The sequence below is a fragment of the Prionailurus viverrinus genome, chromosome B2 (assembly GCF_022837055.1).
Source record: "Prionailurus viverrinus isolate Anna chromosome B2, UM_Priviv_1.0, whole genome shotgun sequence".
Taxonomy (NCBI): domain Eukaryota; kingdom Metazoa; phylum Chordata; class Mammalia; order Carnivora; family Felidae; genus Prionailurus; species Prionailurus viverrinus.
In genome coordinates, this window is record NC_062565.1 from 117,248,121 (window position 1) to 117,269,492 (window position 21,372).

The 21,372-nt window shown below is 36.7% G+C and overlaps 1 protein-coding gene across 3 annotated transcripts in view; it reads left to right on the forward strand.

The window, feature by feature from the left end:
- Positions 1-21,372, forward strand: part of LAMA2 (laminin subunit alpha 2) — a 614,868-nt gene that overhangs the window by 505,693 nt on the left and 87,803 nt on the right. For all 3 annotated transcript variants that reach the window (XM_047859508.1, XM_047859510.1, XM_047859509.1), the window contains exon 41: positions 14,490-14,592. In XM_047859508.1, coding sequence (XP_047715464.1) covers positions 14,490-14,592 — 103 coding nt within the window. The remainder of the gene's footprint in view (positions 1-14,489; positions 14,593-21,372) is intronic.

A 21,372-nucleotide genomic window follows, 5' to 3' on the forward strand; every position in this document is an offset into this window, starting at 1 on the left:
TTACCTAGAAAAAATATTAGGATTGACAAAATGGAAAGCTGATTCTTGCAGTAAACAGGCAAAACAAGAATAATTAAGCAGAGCTGACACCTATAGACAGGATTAGGAATGAAGATGGGGAAATGACTCTAGAGATAGTATAGATTTAATAAATATGGATGTACTTGAGTACATGAGCAACATTATTCAAATAAATTTGAGTGTTTGATGAAGTGGACAATAAATCTAAATTTACTAAAAAGAAATAGTAAACCTGAGTAGAAATCTAGTCATTAAATGAGTTGAGTCAGTAATTAATAGTCTACCTGTAACAAAATGATAATGTCTACCAAAATTTCAAGGACTCAATATCCAAAACATTTTAAAGACTAGAAAAACAATGACAGAGTCCCTGGCTTATTTTATGAGGCTGGTATGGTCTTGATGGCAGAACATTGTACAAGACAGTATTAAAAGAAAAACCAGGGGCACCTGGATGGCTCAGTCAGTTAAGCATCTGACTTTTGCTCAGGTCATGATCTAGTGGTTCATGATTTGGGGCCCAGTATCGAGATCTGTGCTGACAGCTCAGAGCCTGGAGCCTGCTTTGGATTCTGTGTCTCCCTTTATCTCTGCCCCTCATCTGCTCATTCATTCTTTCTTTCTCTCTCTCTCTCTCTCTCTCTCTCTCTCTCTCTCTCTCTCTCTCTCAAAATAAAAAAATATTTTAAAAGTTTTTATAAGGAAAGAAAAACTATAGGTCAATCATAAATAGAGATGTAAAACTTAAAATATTATCAAACCAAATCCAAATATATATATATATATTTAGAGATCTAGACAAATACAATAAAAAGTTAATAGTAGTCAAATATGGTTGATGAGAGTACAGGTATCTATATTAATTTCTGTTCTTATCAATATACTTAAATTATAAGTGTTTTAACTGAAATGAAAGTAAGAGGAAATTGAAAATCAGTTCTGAGGAATATCTGCCCTGAAAAATATAAGGAAAGTGGTTCTTAAGCCTCCTGGAAATGAAGCAGCCGTCCCCATCCTTCACACCAATAAGAGGCCCTAAATTTCTTTCTTTTAAAATTCATGATGCATGCATATTTTATTTGCTTTTAAATTGAAAAGAGAAGCAGGTAATTTCAAGCAACAGTCCCCTGACCTAACTTTTCTCACCTTTAAACTCACACCCCCAGGTACAATCATTGCTAAGTCTTCCAACAATTTCTTCTCCTTAAATATCTCTTGATAATATTAGGATCATGCTATCAGGTGACTTATCACTTTAGGTTATGATCTGTTTACTTACTGCCGTGATAAATGGCCTGAAGTTCACTTAGATTGTATCACATCACAACTCCTTCCCACATATCTCCCAATGTGCGTACCTTACTGTTTCTAGATCCTTTAGTGTTTTCTTTTTAAACTTAAACTTTTTAAACTTAGAGCTTTATTTCTTGTTCCATCAATGATGGACCCCCCACTCTGTAAAATACAGATCTTTGTGCCCTCATCCTTTCTCTAGTTCTGTTTCTCCCTGTCCTCCTTCTAACTTCTACCGTTTTGACTTCCATATCGTCCTGCTAATAACATTTATATTTTGTCTATAACCATAACTTTGATTAATTAGAAGCATTTCCTTAAAAGACCCCCTCAGATTGGCGGGCGCCTGGCTAGCTCAGTCAGTTAAGCATCTGACTCTTGATTTCGGCTCCGGTAATCTCATGTTTCCTGGATCGAACCCTGCTGTCAGTGCAGAGCCTGCTTGGGATCCTCTCCCACTCTCTCTCTCTCCCTCCCTTGCTCAAGCTCCCTATCTCTCAAAATAAACAAACAAACAACCTTTTAAAAAAACAAAGGGGCGCCTAGGTGGCTCAGTCAGTAAAGTGTCTGACTTTGGCTCAGATCATAATCTCACAGTTGTGGTTTCGAGCCCCGCTTTGGGCTCTGTGCTGACAACTTGGAGCCTGGAGCCTGCTTCAGATTCGGTATCTTCCTCTCTCTCTGCCCCTCCCTTGTTTGCACTCTGTCTCTCTCCCTCTAAAAACTACATAAACATTAAAAAAGACCTCTTGGATTGTTTTCAGTGGGGGAACCCTGGGGGCACTTGATGTCTGGTTGCTGTTTGCTCTGCGCAACCGTGAAGGGGTGAGGGGCACTCCACTCTGCAAAAGGACTTGCAGGGAATTATCTATTCCTATTCTCATGACTGATTCTCCTCCTTTACCCTCACCTGTTGTTTCTGAGGCCTGGCCTTCTTCAGATTCTGTGGGCCCCCAACCTGGCTTATACCCTCCTGAGCAAGGTGAGGGTGCAGTAACTGCAGTGGATTGAGGGGGAGGAAGTATCTGAAGACCCCTGCTGATGTGGTTAGGGAAGCACATTGGCCCTGCTAAAGTGAAGATTCCTCTGCTGAAGTAACACACTTTCTCTTACCTCCTTTTCTTCATATCATCTTAATTCCTACCATCTTCCCTGCACAGTTACTCCATTTTATTTAGTCTCTTGGTACTGTTTCCTGAAAACAGTGGTTTTTTTGCTCAAGATTCAGATTTTAAATTAGGTAATCCAGAGGAATCTTTTGCTTTCTTCCTGTATTTTACTTCCTCGTGGGAAAGGTATGTTCAAGGGTCCCCACTAATCCACGGAGTGGTTGGATGAGTCAGGAAAAGGCGTATCACTGGGTGAGATGCACCGGGCACACGGTGTGGTGAGCAGTAAGGTGGCCAGTTTCAGTGCCCCTTTGAGCAAACCTTTGGGTCAGATACAGACTGCACAGCCCCAAGATCCCTGGGCTTTAGAAAATGCTGAGTCTCTCTGCTTGCTCCCTGCTGTGCACAGTGAGGGGGGTGGGGGGCATGCCCTTTCACTGTTTGGTGACTGTGGTGTTTTGTTTTCTTCCTACTTTTTCCAGAAAACGATATCCCCAGAATTAAAATGTAAGCTGATAATAGACCCCTAGTGGACAGAAACATGGATCACCACGATGGACCCGCTGAATATTTCACTCTTTCTCACACAGTGTGCCATGATTTTCATATAGACAATGCCTGATGTACAAGAGCTGATCGCTAAATGTAGATAGCCCCCTCCCATCTCCAAACACTAATGCCAGAAATCTAGAATGGCCAGGGTGCTTCAGATTTTCACAGTTGACAAGATAGTTATATTGCTACAAGACATAGGAAAGTTGAAGAGGAAGGCAATTTGAAAGGAAAAATAAAATTACTTTCTTTCCCTATTTAGTTTGAGATAGTTTCTGAATATCTGTTTCAATGTAGATGTCATGTGGGATTTTCTTTTTAATGTGTCAGAATTAGGTTCTAGTGGTATACTGGAATTTCTAAATTTCGTTGGAGAAAGTAGATAGCAAGACAGAATTTGGGGATTAGAAGATCTGCTTTCAAATTAAGTGCGTTGTGTAGTCTATTCTGATTCATCCCTTGACTTGACTCATATGGTAAATATAGTCCCTAGAGCCCAAATCTTTTTAACTGATTTCATATTTGATCTCCAACTGCGTGAGATCATTTCTTACTCTTCATTGGCCTAGTTATAATACTTACAAGAGGTGCTCATGAATTATTTATTAAGTGTGTGGTATTAAGCATGTCCACATTTAAATTTTTCACTTCAAATTTTTAAAAACTGTAACTATATATTTAATGTACTTAATGTGTAAATAGCATTATGAAAAACATCACAAAGGGTAATCAGACATAATCAGAATTCTAACCAGTCCTCAAACCAGCAATAATTATATGTTTTCATTTGTCCTGCTAATAAAAATAATACTTTTCAACTTTTTCCTAGTTTATTCTTTTCCTCTATTATGTTTTCTTTTCTTTCCTATTATTATTCTTTCCTTTAATATTAATATTCCTAATAATTTCTTCTTATTTATTAGTTTTTGAGTCCTTATAATAGCAAGATTCTTTTGACATCATTGCTATTGGTCTATGAACCATAAAGTTAAACACTGTGAATCTTGCAATAGTATGATTAAACATTAAGGCATTTCTAATGAGTGTTTGTTTAGAAGTATGGTCATATCTTCTCTTCAGTCTGTCCTATTTAGTATTTGCTTTGTATAATTGGATGAACCAAAATACATAAAGAATACTTGCAAGGTCATTTTTGAGTTTTTATTTCCTACATAAAGGACCATGCAAATATTAGCAGAGTACACATTGCATTCAAAAGGCTCAATAAAATATGGTGTTAGTCAAGTTGTACATTTTAACTCACATAAAACTTGTATTTTATTCTGTCAACCACTGCTTTAGAAGTCAAACAGTAGTTTTGACTTCTTATTAATATCTATAATCATTGGAATTTAAATTTTATAGCAGTGTAATATTAATGAGAACATGGTATAAATCCATAATTGATATGACAATTAAATCTGCCAATAAAACTGGTGAGCATCTTTTTCCTCCATCAGCAGTTTAGCAACTTATCTAAGAACTAAGTGATTCACACAATAGCAAACATGAAAAAGTCAGTGAGTGACTAAGCCACCTGGAAAAATTTGAATCTGTATGTAAAAATAGTGTTCATTAAGCCACCCTGATTGTAGTGATTTTCTCTGTATGCGATATGTTCATTTGAGTCAATAATGTGAAAAAACTCGAGTGGAAACAAAGAAGCAAAGTGTGATTTTATGATCTAGCATTAAACATGTTTAAAAATTCAGGGTATGAATGCTAAAAACCAAAGGGTTTATGTCATCAGTCCGAAACATAGCAACTCTTTGGGGTGATGGTAAAATGCAACATAGGTGAGAACTAATTTCGTTCAACGCAGCTGTACTCTCAGAACTATTTAGGATTTCAAAATATAAGTGTAATAGTCAAGAGGTGAAATTACCATGCTGGGTTTGACTTTACATTAATTGGAAAAAAAATCTTATGCCCTCTGAGAATGTTCTCCAACCCCATAGACACTGCTCCATTGCCTTGACTCAAAATCAAGATTCCCTGTAGTTTGTGCTGACCCTGCCTTCAACAGCTTGTGCAGTTCCTGCCTAACTGCAGCAAGCTAGTGCCACCCATAGGTGCTGGAGCAGTGGCCGTCATGCTGTAATTGGTGAAAACCTATTCTCACTTAGCTATGTGCTTTAAATCCTCTCTTGATTGTCCTTCTTGGTGTTCTCATCAAGCTGAAAGTTGACGGTCACAAATTCTAAATGTGCACTGTGGAGGATTCCTGTTTCATCCAGGTCTCCTGTGTATGCTCACTTGCTTTCGGTCTTCCACAGAGATTCGTCTAATCCCTCATCCCATTTCAGGGCAGTGTGCAAGGCCAGGATCTACAGCCTTTCAACAGATTTCTGATTGAGGCCATCTCTCTGGGTTTTCATGCTCACTTTTTATTTACTATTTTGTTTTAATATCCTGTAGTATTTTTTAGAATATAGGTTATATTAAAACACTTTTAAAATCAGCACATAGTGATTTCCTTATTTTAAAATTGTCTATGATATTTTTAATTATTACAAAAGCAGTTCATATCTGTTATAGAAAAGTAGAAAATACAGACAAGCAAGGGGGAGAAAATATAAAACTTTTATAATGTTGTTTATCTGTCTATACCTTTTCCTATGCAAGTAGCTTTTCTGGGAATGGGTGATTTTACATAACTGTTTTGTAGCTTAATGGATAATTATATTTATCTTTTTTTTTCAATATATGAAATTTATTGTCACATTGGTTTCCATACAACACCCAGTGCTCATTCCAAAAGGTGCACTCCTCAATACCCATCACCCACCCTCCCCTACCTCCCACCCCCCATCAACCCTCAGTTTGTTCTCAGTTTTTAAGAGTCTCTTATGCTTTGGCTCTCTCCCACTCTAACCTCTTTTTTTTTCTTCCCCTCCCCACCATGGGTTTCTATTAAGTTTCTCAGGATCCACATAAGAGTGAAACCATATGGTATCTGTCTTTCTCTGTATGGCTTATTTCACTTAGCATCACCCTCTCCAGTTCCATCCACATTGCTACAAAGGGCCATATTTCGTTCTTTCTCATTGCCATGTAGTACTCCATTGTGTATATAAACCACAATTTCTTTATCCATTCATCAGTTGATGGACTTTTAGGCTCTTTCCATAATTTGGCTATTGTTGAGAGTGCTGCTATAAACATTGGGGTACAAGTGGCCCTATGCATCAGTACTCCTGTATCCCTTGGATAAATTCCTAGCAGTGCTATTGCTGGGTCATAGGGTAGGTCTATTTTTAATTTTCTGAGGAACCTCCACACTGCTTTCCAGAGCGGCTGCACCAATTTGCATTCCCACCAACAGTGCAAGAGGGTTCCCGTTTCTCCACATCCTCTCCAGCATCTATAGTCTCCTGATTTGTTCATTTTGGCCACTCTGACTGGCGTGAGGTGATATCTAAGTGTGGTTTTGATTTGTATTTCCCTGATAAGGAGCGACGTTGAACATCTTTTCATGTGCCTGTTGGCCATCCGGATGTCTTCTTTAGAGAAGTGTCTATTCATGTTTTCTGCCCATTTCTTCACTGGGTTATTTGTTTTTTGGGCGTGGAGTTTGGTGAGCTCTTTATAGATTTTGGATACTAGCCCTTTGTCCAATATGTCATTTGCAAATATCTTTTCCCATTCCGTTGGTTGCCTTTTAGTTTTGTTGGTTGTTTCCTTTGCTGTGCAGAAGCTTTTTATCTTCAAAAGGTCCCAGTAATTCACTTTTGCTTTTAATTCCCTTGCCTTTGGGGATGTGTCGAGTAAGAGATTGCTACGGCTGAGGTCAGAGAGGTCTTTTCCTGCTTTCTCCTCTAAGGTTTTGATGGTTTCCTGTCTCACATTTAGGTCCTTTATCCATTTTGAGTTTATTTTTGTGAATGGTGTGAGAAAGTGGTCTAGTTTCAACCTTCTGCATGTTGCTGTCCAGTTCTCCCAGCACCATTTGTTAAAGAGGCTGTCTTTTTTCCATTGGATGTTCTTTCCTGCTTTGTCAAAGATGAGTTGGCCATACGTTTGTGGGTCTAGTTCTGGGGTTTCTATTCTATTCCATTGGTCTATGTGTCTGTTTTTGTGCCAATACCATGCTGTCTTGATGATTACAGCTTTGTAGTAGAGGCTAAAGTCTGGGATTGTGATGCCTCTTGCTTTGGTCTTCTTCTTCAAAATTACTTTGGCTATTCGGGGCCTTTTGTGGTTCCATATGAATTTTAGAATTGCTTGTTCTAGTTTCGAGAAGAATGCTGGTGCAATTTTGTTTGGGATTGCATTGAATGTGTAGATAGCTTTGGGTAGTATTGACATTTTGACAATATTTATTTTTCCAATCCATGAGCAGGGAATGTCTTTCCATTTCTTTATATCTTCTTCAATTACCTTCATAAGCTTTCTATAGTTTTCAGCATACAGATCTTTTACATCTTTGGTTAGATTTATTCCTAGGTATTTTATGCTTCTTGGTGCAATTGTGAATGGGATCAGTTTCTTTATTTGTCTTTCTGTTGCTTCATTGTTAGTGTATAAGAATGCAACTGATTTCTGTACATTGATTTTGTATCCTGCAACTTTGCTGAATTCCTGTATCAGTTCTAGCAGACTTTTGGTGGAGTCTATCGGATTTTCCATGTATAGTATCATGTCATCTTCAAAAAGCAAAAGCTTGACTTCATCTTTGCCAATTTTGATGCCTTTGACTTCCTTTTGTTGTCTGATTGCTGAGGCTAGAACTTCCAACACTATGTTAAACAACAGCGGTGAGAGTGGACATCCCTGTCGTGTTCCTGATCTCAGGGAAAAAGCTCTCAGTTTTTCCCCATTGAGGATGATGTTAGCTGTGGGCTTTTCATAAATGGCTTTTATGATGTTTAAGTATGTTCCTTCTATCCCGACTTTCTCAAGCGTTTTTATTAAGAAATGGTGCTGGATTTTGTCAAAGGCCTTTTCTGCATCTATTGACAGGATCATATGGTTCTTATCTTTTCTTTTATTAATGTGATGTATCACGTTGATTGATTTGTGAATGTTGAACCAGCCCTGCATCCCAGGAATGAATCCCACTTGATCATGGAGGATAATTATTTTTATATGCTGTTGAATTCAATTTGCTAATATCTTATTGAGAATTTTTGCAATGGATAATTATATTTAATTAACATCACATGCACATTTTTTTGAATATTCTCAAAAATTGTGTCTTTCACAATGTATATAGGTTTAGATTCCACCATTCCTTCTGAGAATGATTTTACCATAGTAAAAAATTTCTCCCCAATTTTTAACAACAGTCTAAGATACCTTAATATAAGTTTCTCCTGATATGTACTTCGTATAAATATATTACAGCTAATCATCAGCATTTACATGTATCCCTGCACATTCCGAACAGTTTTCTTTATTAAAAAGATTTTAAACTTAAAATCATCTAGGTTATGTAATATCTTTGCCCATTATCCCCTTTGGAAATATGCAAGATTAGCTTCTAAAATAAATTATTGTGTACAAAGCAATGGAATAATTCACAAACCAGGCTGATGCATTTTAAATTACTACTTTCTCTAACAAATAAAAACAAAAAGAAATATCCTACATCTGTCTTTAGAGCCAACTCTTTCAATGAATTCAGAGAGAGAGAGAGAGAGAGAGAGAGAAATAAAATTATTTGAGAACCATTTAGAAAAATAATAAAAGTATAACATAGAAGGTAATATAAACAATAACTTTCAAATTTGCCTTTGAAATAATACATCACTGGGATGCAGTATACCATCCTGATAAGCTTAACTTCAGGTCCCATACTCACATCTTCTTCTCCTAATAGAGCCTCTTCTGACAACAAAACATTGTGATATTTCCATGCTCCATTATGGTAAGAATCACTTTCTTTATAAGGGATTTTTTGATTGTTCTCCACTACAGTTCCAGTAAGCAAGGCAGTCTCTCCATATTTGAATAAACAGAGCTTATTCAGGTGTTTGAGACAGCTAAAAACTTTCTTTTGGTAAATCAGTTCCTTCATCTATTAATCAGTGACATGATACTTCATCAAGAGTCACTATGAATATTTAACAGATAATAGGAAGAAGAAAACTAACATGTATCAAAAGCCAATTAAGTGCAAAATCCTTTGTAAAATCTTTATAGACATTATTGTTTCTTTTTTCCCTGTATCTTTCCTTCTCTAATAATCTCTTAAATTAGCTCATGTTTTCTATAAATACTTATTAATAAAAACACGCAGCAACCTACACATATTTTATTGTGTATATTATAATAAACATTTTATATAATATATATATGCACACACAGAGAAAGAACTTATTTATAAAAATACAGTTTCTAAAAAGCAAGAAACACATATCGTGCAACTCTAAGAACCTCATTTATACTTCACATATGCCGTAGACACAGCTCAGAAACTCAGATGCAATGCTTATGAATATGTATGAAGTATAATTAGCTTGGAAAATGCTGCTTCATCACCTGTCCTGATATTGTCGATGTGCTTCGGTGACTTACTAAGCAATGTTGGAAAAGGAACTCTTCAAATTCCAATGAGTTGAAACAATTCCGTTCATCCATAACATGTTAGTATTTTTCATTCTGTTATCATATGGAAGGCTTGTCTCTTAAACCTGGGTGGTTGATATACTGTTTATAACTGACAGTTGTATGCCATCAGTCCTCTACTTTAATATTTTGGAGTGCTTCTTGAAACACTGAAACCTATCTTATTCCTCCACATCCCTTGAACCCAAACTCTCATTTCCACTGCCCTTGCCTAAGGTTACAATTCCCTTTTCTCTAGCCTATACTATCATAATAGCCAACCGGTGTCTCTTTTTTCTCCCAAAAACCCTCCCAGTTCACCTTCTGGGGCTAAGGCTCTGACCATACACTCTACTCAGAAACTTTCAATGACTCCACGTTGCTTATTGCTCAGTGTTTTTAGCCTGATATTCAAGCTTTCCAGAAATGGACCCTAACCTAACAGCTTTACTTCTTCATACTGCCCTTCATAAACTCTCCAGGCCTTTGCAAATGAAATACTTTTCCAGCTCTCCACACATCAAAATGTCCTGCCTCCTTGCCTTTCTTTTCCTTACCTGAGCAAGGAGTGGTTGACAGAAAACCCAGGAAGAAATCATTGGCTTCCTGAAAAGCAGGAAAGACAAGATGCTTTGGAGCAAAAGGGAGGTCATATTCATTAATGCAAGAAGATAAGAAATTAGTAGCAGGGAAGTCTATCAACAGATGGACTTCAGTCAGGTTGTAGTCATGTTGCTGGCTAAAGGTACCAGGGTTCAGTGGAAGATAAATATGTTGATAATCAGACTGATCAGAAAAAAAAATCAGTATCTGATATCAGGAATAAAGAGGTAAAGTCATTAAAACTTCTTCAGACAGTAATACACAACTTTATGCCAGAAATCCAACAGTTTGAATGAAATGGACAGATTCCATGAAAATTACAAACAACCAAAATTCATTTACAAATAAATAACTTGAAAGTCCATTAAAGAGGGGCGCCTGGGTGGCGCAGTCGGTTAAGCGTCCGACTTCAGCCAGGTCACGATCTCGCGCTCCGTGAGTTCGAGCCCCGCGTCAGGCTCTGGGCTGATGGCTCAGAACCTGGAGCCTGTTTCCGATTCTGTGTCTCCCTCTCTCTCTGCCCCTCCCCCGTTCATGCTCTGTCTCTCTCTATCCCAAAAATAAATAAATGTTGAAAAAGAAAAAAAAGAAAGTCCATTAAAGAATTGAATTTGTACTTAAAAACCTTACACACACACATACACACACACACACACACACACACACACGCACACACACACACACAATTCAGCTCCAAATGACTTCACTAGTGAATTCCATGAAGCATTTAAGGAAGAAGTAATAAATTCTTCAGAGAACTGAAGAGAATAAACCATGTCCCACCTCATTCCATGAGGCCAGTATCACTCTAGTACAAATGAGACAAAGACATTACCAAATATATATATATCAATATCCCTTATAAATATAGATGTAAAAATTCTTGACGAAATTATTACAATTCAAATCTAAGCATGTGTTAAGATACAAACTAAGGGAATATATATTTGCAAAGTATATTATCTGATAAAGGATTTGTATTCAAAGTATGCATTGATATCTTTCAAAACTCAGTAACAACAAATAACCCAATAAAAAAATGCGCAAAAGATTTAAACAGATGGAATAAGTATATTAAAAGGTGTTCAACATTATTAGTCACAAAGAAAATGCAAATTAAAACCAAAATGATATACACATCCATAGCATGTCTAAAACTTAAAATGACTGACTACATCAAGTATTATTAGCAAGGATGTAGATAAATTTAACTCTGCTGGTGGGAATTTAAAGTAGCACGAATAATTTGGAAAACAGGGTAGTAGTTTCTCAAAAACTGAAACATACTGCCATATCATCTAACTACTCCACTTCTAGGTATTCATCCCAGGAGAAATGAAGGCATATGTTCATGTAAAGACTTGTACACAAATGCTCCTAGAAACTCAATTTAGAATGGTCAATGTTGGAGATAGCCCAAATGTCCAACAAGAGGTGAATGAATAGATTAGGGCATATCCATTTAATTTTTAAAGGATCACATATTGATACACAGCATGGACAAATGTTGAAATAATTATGCTGAGTGAAAGAAGCCAAACAAAAAAGAACAAGCTAGATGAGTCCACTTATGTAATATTTTATTAAATGCAAACGAACAGTGATGGAAAGGAGAAGCAGTGTTTGTGTAGAGTTGAGAGGAAGTCAAGGAGGGGTGCAAGGGAGAAGTCAAGAGGAAATGGATGGTTTCTCTACCTTGATTGTCCTGATGGTTTCATGGGTGTATATATGTCAAAACTTATCAAACTGTAAATTTTAAATATGTGAAGTTTATCCCTTAATAAAACTGTTGAAATCTGTAAAAGGGTAGAAAAAAATGAAGACTGGTCACCACTATCCATAGTCCCTCACAGCTCAAACTTTAGCCTCTTTCCATGTTGTCTGATTCTTCCCCTCTTTTCTCTTACCTCATTTCATTAATTTTCTTATGTGCAGCAAATCAACTTTCTCTCCTTCCTTTACCCCCATGCCTCACTTTGCATATCCAAGATTAGCTTTAAAATTTTGGTTGTTAAATGCTTGCCAGATTATATTCTTGTAGAAAGACATTCACATCTCAAGGCTGCAGGGAAAGCTGTTTCCTTCTTTCCTTCCTTCCTTTCTATCTTGGTCTATTTTTGTCTAGTGCTATGAGTGACCCATATGATCTGGATGACTCAGGATCATCATTATCAACATTGGTTATTTTACTACAATTACACGGGCAGCTACTGAAACCTACTTTATCCCTATCCAAATTGATTTGGACTTCGGAGCCTTTCATTTTTTTCTCTACTTGATAACTTCTTCTTCCTATTGTCAGACAGATTGTCAGCTGTCACTTCTGCTGTTTTCATGTGCCTATTTAGAGAATCTTCATCCTTCTTTTTTTGTAATTTCCTTTCTCTGATCTGTTTTGATCCAGAAAACCTGTAACCAAGGGAGTAAGAATGGAATGTAAGTTTGGAACAAATATAGGACCTTAGTAAAGAACTAAGACTTATTTTTTTTTGAGTAAAGTATACTGGATTTGTGCCACTTATGTTGATGCACTTACCTTTTTTATTTTTTTTTTAATAAATGAAACTATATGATGTTACTGTATCTAATTCCCAAGGGAAATTATAGGCCTAAGAATTTCTGTGTTCTCAGTTGAAGAGACTGTCCATTTTCCATAGAATAATTTTCTGGTGTTATCAGAAATCTCTTTATGCAAGTGCTAGATATATATGCACCATTTCCCTTTTTATTTACATAGATGTATCCAATATGTCCTTTTGTAGATACCTGTTCTGTGAACAGATTATTTTTTTTTATTTTTATCAATGTTTCAAGTTTGGGTTTTTAAATTTTATATATATATATTTTTTATTTTAGAGAGAGAGAGAGTGCTAGCAGGGGAGAAGGGCAGAGGGAGAGAAAGAGAGAATCTTAAGCAAGCTCCACACTGAGCCCCGATACCGAGCTTGATCCCAGAACCCTGAAATCATGACCTGAGACAAAATTAAGAGTCAAATACTCAACCAACTGAGCTACCCAGGTGCCCCTCAAGTTTTTATTTAAATTTGAGTTAACATAATAGTGTAATATTATTTTCAGGAGTAGAACTTAGTGATTCATCACAATGAAGTGCTCTCCTTAATACCCATTGTCCATTTAGCCCATCCCCTGCTAACCTCCCTCCATCAACCCTCAATTTGTTCTCCGTAATTAAGAGTTTCTTATGGTTTGCCGCCCTCTCTTCTTTTTTCCTTTCCCTATGTTCATCTGTTCTGTTTCTTAAATTCCACATATGAATGAAGTCATAATGGCATTTCTCTTTCTCTGACTGATTCATTTAGATTAAATTAAAGTTTGTTAGGAGAATACCTGAAAGTAAATTTTACCACAACAGTATCAAGTTCTGTGATCTTTCCTAGTTTAATGCTCAAATAATGTGACTGATTTAAAAACAAACAAACAAAAACACGTTACTGAGGCACTTGCAGGTATCTTTTAAGAGTGTTAGGTCTAGGATAACCTGAATTAGCTTTATAACTTCAACAGTAAGTATATTTAGCATTCTCTAGCTCTTCTGCTTCCTGAAATACTTTTCCAATTTAAACTTTACACATAAGATCCTATTTGATTTATCTCTTGGTATAAATGTATTATGTGATGATATATGTGTATTATGTGATGATTGCTAAGGAACAAACACTATTAAGACAGATAACTAGACATTAGGTTAAACGATCCTTTTCCCATATCATGCTGCTATCTTTTTGTCATCTCTTTTAAGTCAAGCCTCAACAAATACATCTTTGCTAGGAGATGATTTTAGCTCAGAGATTGTTATTTAGAAGACTTTGTTTTGCTGTAGAACTTGGAGATGTGTTTTTAAAGGGAGTGGTCTTCTTCCTCATTTGAAGGAGATAAGAACTGCCCCCCCCCCTTACCACACAACTCAAGTAAAATGTGATTAGGGATTAAGTCAGTAGATGTGTCCAGTTATTCATCTGCTCAACTATTGTATAGCATTTAATTCGGACCAATTATATCCTTGCAACACTGCCAACCATCATGCTTTGAGCCACCTCTGCATCTCCTGACTTCCATAGTATCATGCTCTCCTGGTTTCTCTTTCACTCTGGTATCCCAGGTACCTTGCCAGCTCCACTTTCTGAACCTGCCCCTCACATGTTAGGATTCCTGAGGGTTCTGTTCTAGCTCTTCTTCTCTCTCCCAATAGCCTCCTGACTTTAATCACCAATATGTGCTAATTTATAATTCTGTAGCCCAGAAGGCCTCCCTGGAAGTAAATCTGTATACTGCTGCCGGCCAGATATGTCTACTCCATAATTCTGTGGTTGTTGATATGTGACATTCTTTCTCTGTCCACAGGCAACAGGTCCTCAGGGTTCATTAAAGGAAGGTGCCAAAGGTTCTCTTCAGAAAAGCTTTGGGGTTCTTAATGAAGCCAAGAAGTTAGCAAACGATGTCAAAGGTTAGTATGACCTCTCTTTATTATTATTTTCAGATTAATTGTAGTTTGTTTTTTTAATGTTTATTTTGAGAGAGAGAGAGAGCGCACGCACACACATGTGAGTGGGGGGAGGGGACACAAAGAGAGAGAGGGAGAGAGAATCCCAAACAGGCTCTATGCTGTCAGCACAGAGCACAATGCCAGGTTCTACCTCAAAAACCATGAGATCATGACCTGAACCAAAATCAAGAGTCAGCCGCTTAACCCACTGAGCCAACCCAAGAGCCAACCCAAGAAATAATTATATTTCTAATTGGTAGGATATTTTGTCACACTATTGGAAAAGTGAAATTATTTCACATGATTTTTATGATTATTTTTATTATCTGGATTTAATTCAGCTTTTCAGTATTTTGACATCATATCTCATTTTGCACTGGGCAATATTTCATAATTTTTAACCTAATTTACATAACATCATATTGCCTATATCTAAAGTATAGTAACTTTTTAAAAATTAATTTATCATTTTTTAGAGAGAGAGAAAGGAAGGAAAGAGTGTGTGAGCAAGAGAGGGGCAGAGGGAGAGGGAGGGAAGGAGAGAGAAAGAGAGAGAAAATTCCAAGCAGGCTCCACACTCAGCACAGAGCCCCACATGGGACTCGATCTCATGACTATGAGATCATGACCTGAGCTGAGATAACTGACTGAGCTTAACTGACTGAGCTACCCAGACGCCCCAGAGTAGTGACTTTTAAATTAAAGCATAACAAGTGTTTAAGAGTACTAAATCCCACTTGTTTTGGCTTCAGAAATAATAGTCACAAAGGAATGAATTAGACATCATATGAATGTCCTTACGAAACTCAATTTGATAGTGGTCACATTTCCCGAAAAGTTTTCATGCTTTTTAAGTACATTTTTCTTGTGTTTTATTCTTAATTCAGTCATCAAAGTACATAAAATATCTACTTCAGTACATTATGGGCTTTGCATTAAAAATGTATTACTCAATATAGCTGCTCTCTAGGTAAGCTATTATATTTATTATTTCATTCAAATATCTCCTGTTTTTTTTTCAGTTGCCTCCCGTTTCTCTCTGCCATCTCATTCCTTACCATTTTCTGGCTTGCATGCATGTCCCCAACCTTACTGAAATACTCACAGTCCTTCCAAAATATACTACCATTCCAAGCCTCCACATTTCAGAGTATCGATCCTTCTCTTTGGAATGCTTCACCACCTTTCGTTCTTTTTCATTTAATTACCTTCCACCAGAGCTTCAAAATTAAGCTCAAATGTCATCATTTCCAGGCAACTAGACACTCCATCTGAACTACATGCCCCTTCTCACTGCCTACTTTATTATAGACTTGTCAGCCCACAGCAACCTTGTACTTATATCCCATCTTCTTGAGGACAGACACGGTCTCTTCTTCTTAACTTTGCATTTCTGGTGTATAATATCACCGTGACTAGCTCAAATCAGGAAATAAACATATATTCGAAAAAAAATATTTAAGAAGAATGGTACTCGTCTTTACTAACCTTCGAAACAAAAGAGGTTTTATAAGCATTTACATTTGTCATGCTTTAAACTAATTGTCCATTGTCTCTAATAGAGGCCAGTAGGAAATTACAACTCCTGCCTGCATTATACATGGTACTGTATAATTTGGACTGTGTATCACAGGTGAAAGAAACCTCTATAAACATAGTTCTGTGTAGTTCTATGTAGGACTTGCTCTTATCCTAACCTGAAGAGTAACAATAGAATCCAAACCTATTTTCCTTTTGGACAAGTTGAATTGACCTCATTACTTTGTGGCCACTCTTTCCCATCCAATACCTTTGCTCAGAGCTAGGATTAAGGTGAAGTGAGTGAGGTTAGGTCATGCAAGTGGGGGGTCAGATCCTTTGTGATTTCAAAGTTTAATATTTTGTGTATCATAGATCTTCTTTGAATTAGTTTTAATTTTTAAAATATTACATCAAAATATTTTTCATTTGATTAAAGTGCCCTTTTGAATTTTACTCCTGAGATGAATGCCTGAGTCACCGCACCTCACTCCCAACCCTGCCCTTCCCTCTGTTTTCCTAAAAATACTGGTGTTATAAAAATGAAGAAATAATTCAATCTTTAGAGTATTTTTTTTTCCTAAAAACAAAAAAGAAGTCTAAAGACAGGCATAGTAGAAAGGGCTAGGAGACAGAAATGTTCATTAGTTTAAATGTCTTTTTTTGTACTTCAGGTAGTACATTATTTAAAGTAATGAAAACCCACAAACTACTCCTGTAATAATTTCTCCAAAAATCCAAGCCAAGGCTCTGACGGAGATGGGAATGTTTTCTTGCTACATTATGACATTCCCCTGATTTGTGGCCAATTACACAAGTTATAAAATGGCTGTTAATCAGAGAAATGCCATATATTACCACCAGGAACTGCTGAAATAGGCCCTACAGAGCAAAACTCTTGACAGCAGCTATTAAAATCGAGATTTAGTCATTTCCCTTTCTCTGGTGCCTGGAGTGAGAAGGAATAAAAATGGGGAGGCCAGTATACCCTCTGTATTTCTAATTTGTTACTTGGTTCAATTTGGTACAATCCGGTTAGTCCGTGCTTTAGTCACAAATGACTTAGTGCTTCTCCCTGCCATTTTCATGCTGCCCTTGCCTGGAGGGAGTCTGAACTTGCCAGGAGCAATTTGTTTTGCTTTTAAATTTTTGAATATACATTTGTTATAAGTAAATTTGCCCTTGTACACAGTTGAAATTGGAAACCAGTCTACACTGATTGAATGTCTATGGAGGTAAAAATCATTTCCTTGATGGATATGGAACTTGGGACATATTGATGATCGAGAAGAGTTAGAAGATGAATTAATAACAGCAGGTGAATTAACACTACTTTGCAGATTGACAAGAGATTTTGTCAATAAAATAGCCAGTTAAGTTCTCATGGAATGTGTATAAGGCAAGGAATGAAGTCAAGGATGGTATATTACAAGGTTGAGAATACTAATATTTTACAATTATATACTTATATACCTTATCTTACATAGAGTAAGTTTTCAATATTATTTACTTCTTAATTTATCCTTAATTTTTGTATTCATACAAATAAGTGACATCAACCACTTATGAGTGAATAGATAACATTTCTATAAACTGGATGACACTCATATGAAATAAAAAGATCTATTCCCAAACGCAGACATATTGATTCGGTGAACTGCATGACGCATAGTACTGTCCAGCACAAAGAACAGTAACAAAATTATCCCAAACGTGAACTTTTATCAAATTAATCAATATTTTTCTTCTATGCTCTGATCCTCCTAACACTTGGGCTTTCAGTCCAGACAAGTATATCAGAAAAGTTCTCCCTTCATGAATGTAATACAGTTGTAATTACTAACCTGGTAAGATTCTACAATGTTATTTTAGATTAGAAAAAAAAAAGAATAAACAGAAATGCTGTAGTGCTGTAAAACCAAAGTATGATGCAGGAGTTAAATTTTGTCCAAAGCATTCTTTCATTACTAAACATGTACCGCCTTTGAATTCACATACTACCATTTGCCAAAATCAGCCTTTCTAAAGATAGGCATATGAAAGACAAAATCTGTTCCATTGACAAAAAAAAACAATTCTTGGATTAAATCGATGAAATTGAGCCTGGATCCCCTAGTCTCCCATAGTCTGAAGAACAAAACAACCTTTTCCCATAGAAATTGCTGAGTTTTCATACAGAGCTGTAGTTCCTCCTTGGGAGTGTGAATAGAGAAAATCAAGATAATGAAATCAGGTTGGACTTGGTGTAGAAGTTCAAATGTAAAGTGACAAAGTAGTGGCAGATATGGACAAGTAGGAATTGTTGGACCAGACAGTACTTGCCTTACTTGAAGGTATTCTAATTCAATTTCTTCTAGAATACCTTGCTGGCCAAAACAAAATGAGCAGGCTCACAGTCGGGCTTCAGAGCTTGTCCTAGAGGTACCATAAGTGTGTTTTAATGTCTGGTCATTTTGGTTTCTTGTTACACTGGCTGAAGAGAGGATTTGCCTCTATTTTGGTATCTTAAGTCTTTGGATATCCTGCCACCACACAAGGACCCCTTCCCTCCTCTCCTCAGATTTCCTATTATGGCCCTTTCTTTAGTGGGGGGAAGGGCATATTCAGTTGCACCTGAAATTTACTGAGGGCCTTTCAAGCATTGTGCCCATGATGAACAAGACCTCATTTGGCCCTTTCAGTTAAGGGAAAGGTTTCTCAGTAATATGCTTCCCTGTAGACCCACCCATTAAGTGACCTCAGAGGTTCCCATGAACGGGAACTCTAATATACATGTCTGGGCAAAATAGGCAATCAGAGATCGGACATATCTCAAAGTTGTGACAGCATCTGGGGAAAAGGAAACATAGGAATAACATCATGAAGGAGGGATAGAAGTACAAAATGTGGGAAGACTGGCATAGCAACCTCATCAAGTCAGTGACAGGAGGCCAGGGACAGGAAGCAGGGTCTCACTTTTGCCCAGCTTTCTTCCTTATGCAGCTGCCCGTCCTTCTGCAAGGCCTCAGCTTCCTGCCCTGGGTTGTGAGGTTGACCTAGAGGGCAGACTTTTTGGAAATCTCAGTATTAAGAAGACAAAGGACTGTATAGGTGGGTGAAAAACTAAGAGTGAAGTGATTTGAGGAAAACTGTACCTCCAATGTTCTTAAAATGTTCATAGAAGAAAATATATCATGTAATATAATAAAATTTAAAAATTGTGTAACACAATCATATATTATGTAATTTAGTAAGGCTGGCCACCTCTCATATATAAAACAAAATCATTTGATTTGAATAAACACCAGCAATTTGAATTATACCACATTTGTACAGTGGGACCAACACTTTAGCCCACAATTAGTCTGGCTCCAAAGCCTATGCTTTTACGCATAGCTGGATAAAAACACTGAGCTTCTTCCATAGTTAAGAAGGTGACACAGTGACACTTAATGATTCTAACAAATGCTTGATAAATGAATAAGTGGATGAATACCCAAGGTAGCAGAAATCTCTCATTACCAGGAAGGTCAAAATCAAGATATTTTACATGACCCCATGCTGATCCCTTTCTGCTTCAGAACCACACATAAAAATGCTGCAAACATTATTAATCTGCTCTCTAGCTTAGAAGGTGCCTTCACAAGAAAACATAAAGCACATTTGTGACAAATGAAAGTGACATGGATTTTTTTTTTACAAGGAAATCCTAAAGAGAGGATATTCCTTCATTTTTGTTTAAAGAAGCAAATCAAAAGTGATAAGGATCCATCAAAGTAGTAGTTCATAATAAGACAAATATCATGGTAATCAGGTTCATTGCAAAATGTTATCTGGATGGTAGCTTGGCAGGAGAGATTCCATTTAACCAGACCCCTTGAAAATTAATAGTCATTCTGTGAATTTCATCCTTATGAATGAGAGATTCTCTCAAGGTATTTGCTTGTGCATAAATAAAAACTAAAAATTGCATTTGAAGAACATAATGAGTTTGGATAGTCAAATAGAATATTTCATTAAAATCTGTTTAAAAGCAGTCTTATATTTAGCTGAAACCTATTTCAACATTATTGAAAACTGGCAAATACATCAAAGCCATTATCAAGCCAATGTGAATTATTTTGTTACCATTTACTGCCTGTCATAAAGCCAATACTTTCTCATATATCCTCAGATTTATTTCTCATATCAGTCATACAAAGAAATGTGCTGTCCTCATTTATACATGTAAAAAGGGATAGAATTGGCATTTGAACCCAAAACTTCCATCTCTAAGTCTTATAAGGATTTCACTGCACCACATGACATTTTTAATGACTAGAATTTTGTAAATGATCATTATTGATGATGAAAGAAATCACATTTACAGCTTTAAGATATGGCATAGCATTGTTCAAAGTCACCAGTTCTAATCTAAACTCTAAACCCTATTCAGCACAGCTTCAGAGACACGAGTAAATGTGTACTCTTAGTGGAACTGACTTACAACTCTGTCTTGTGATTTTCGTTTTGAATATGTCTGCCTCACAATGTCAGCTGACAGGCAACAAAGGGAAATGACATTGTCCGGAATGTTTGCAGTCTACCCTTACTGCTCTGCTTCTTCCCCTCACTTTATGACCTCTGCCTCTGCCAAACCCATTTCTGGACATTTGTCTTCTCATGTGTGAGGACAGGATGAGAAAGGGGGAACCAGAGCTGAAAGCATGTGTGTATGGCCTTTGAGGTTTGGTGAGTGTGGTGTCTAGAGAGAAAATAGAAGGAATGACTTGATTACAGCTACTGGGTTCAAGAGCCGAGGAAATGAGAGGAAATCCTCTAAATGTCGCTAGGAATCACAAATCTGACCCTTTCTTGTTCTTCAGAAATGACAGCTAAAGAATTGCGTTAGGTGTTCTTTTAACTATTAATAATTCCATTTCTGCTGTCGTGTTACAGTACAAACTGGGCCAAATGTAATCTTCCTTGCATGTCACCTATGGAGCCACTCTGCCTCATATGTGTTTTCATTTAAAGCCAACCTTGGAGTGCCTATTTTTTGAGCTTTTCATTGGTATAATTTCTCAAGTTTTCCATTTTGAAATCTGCACTACTTTTCTGTACACAGCTTCTATTCACCTAATTCTATTGACGAAGCTATAAAGTATTTAGATTGGGTTTGAGAAATTCCAGAAACTACTTCAGGAAAAAAAAAATGATCAGAATGTAAGAAAGGATACATCAAGAAGGAATCCGAATCAAGTA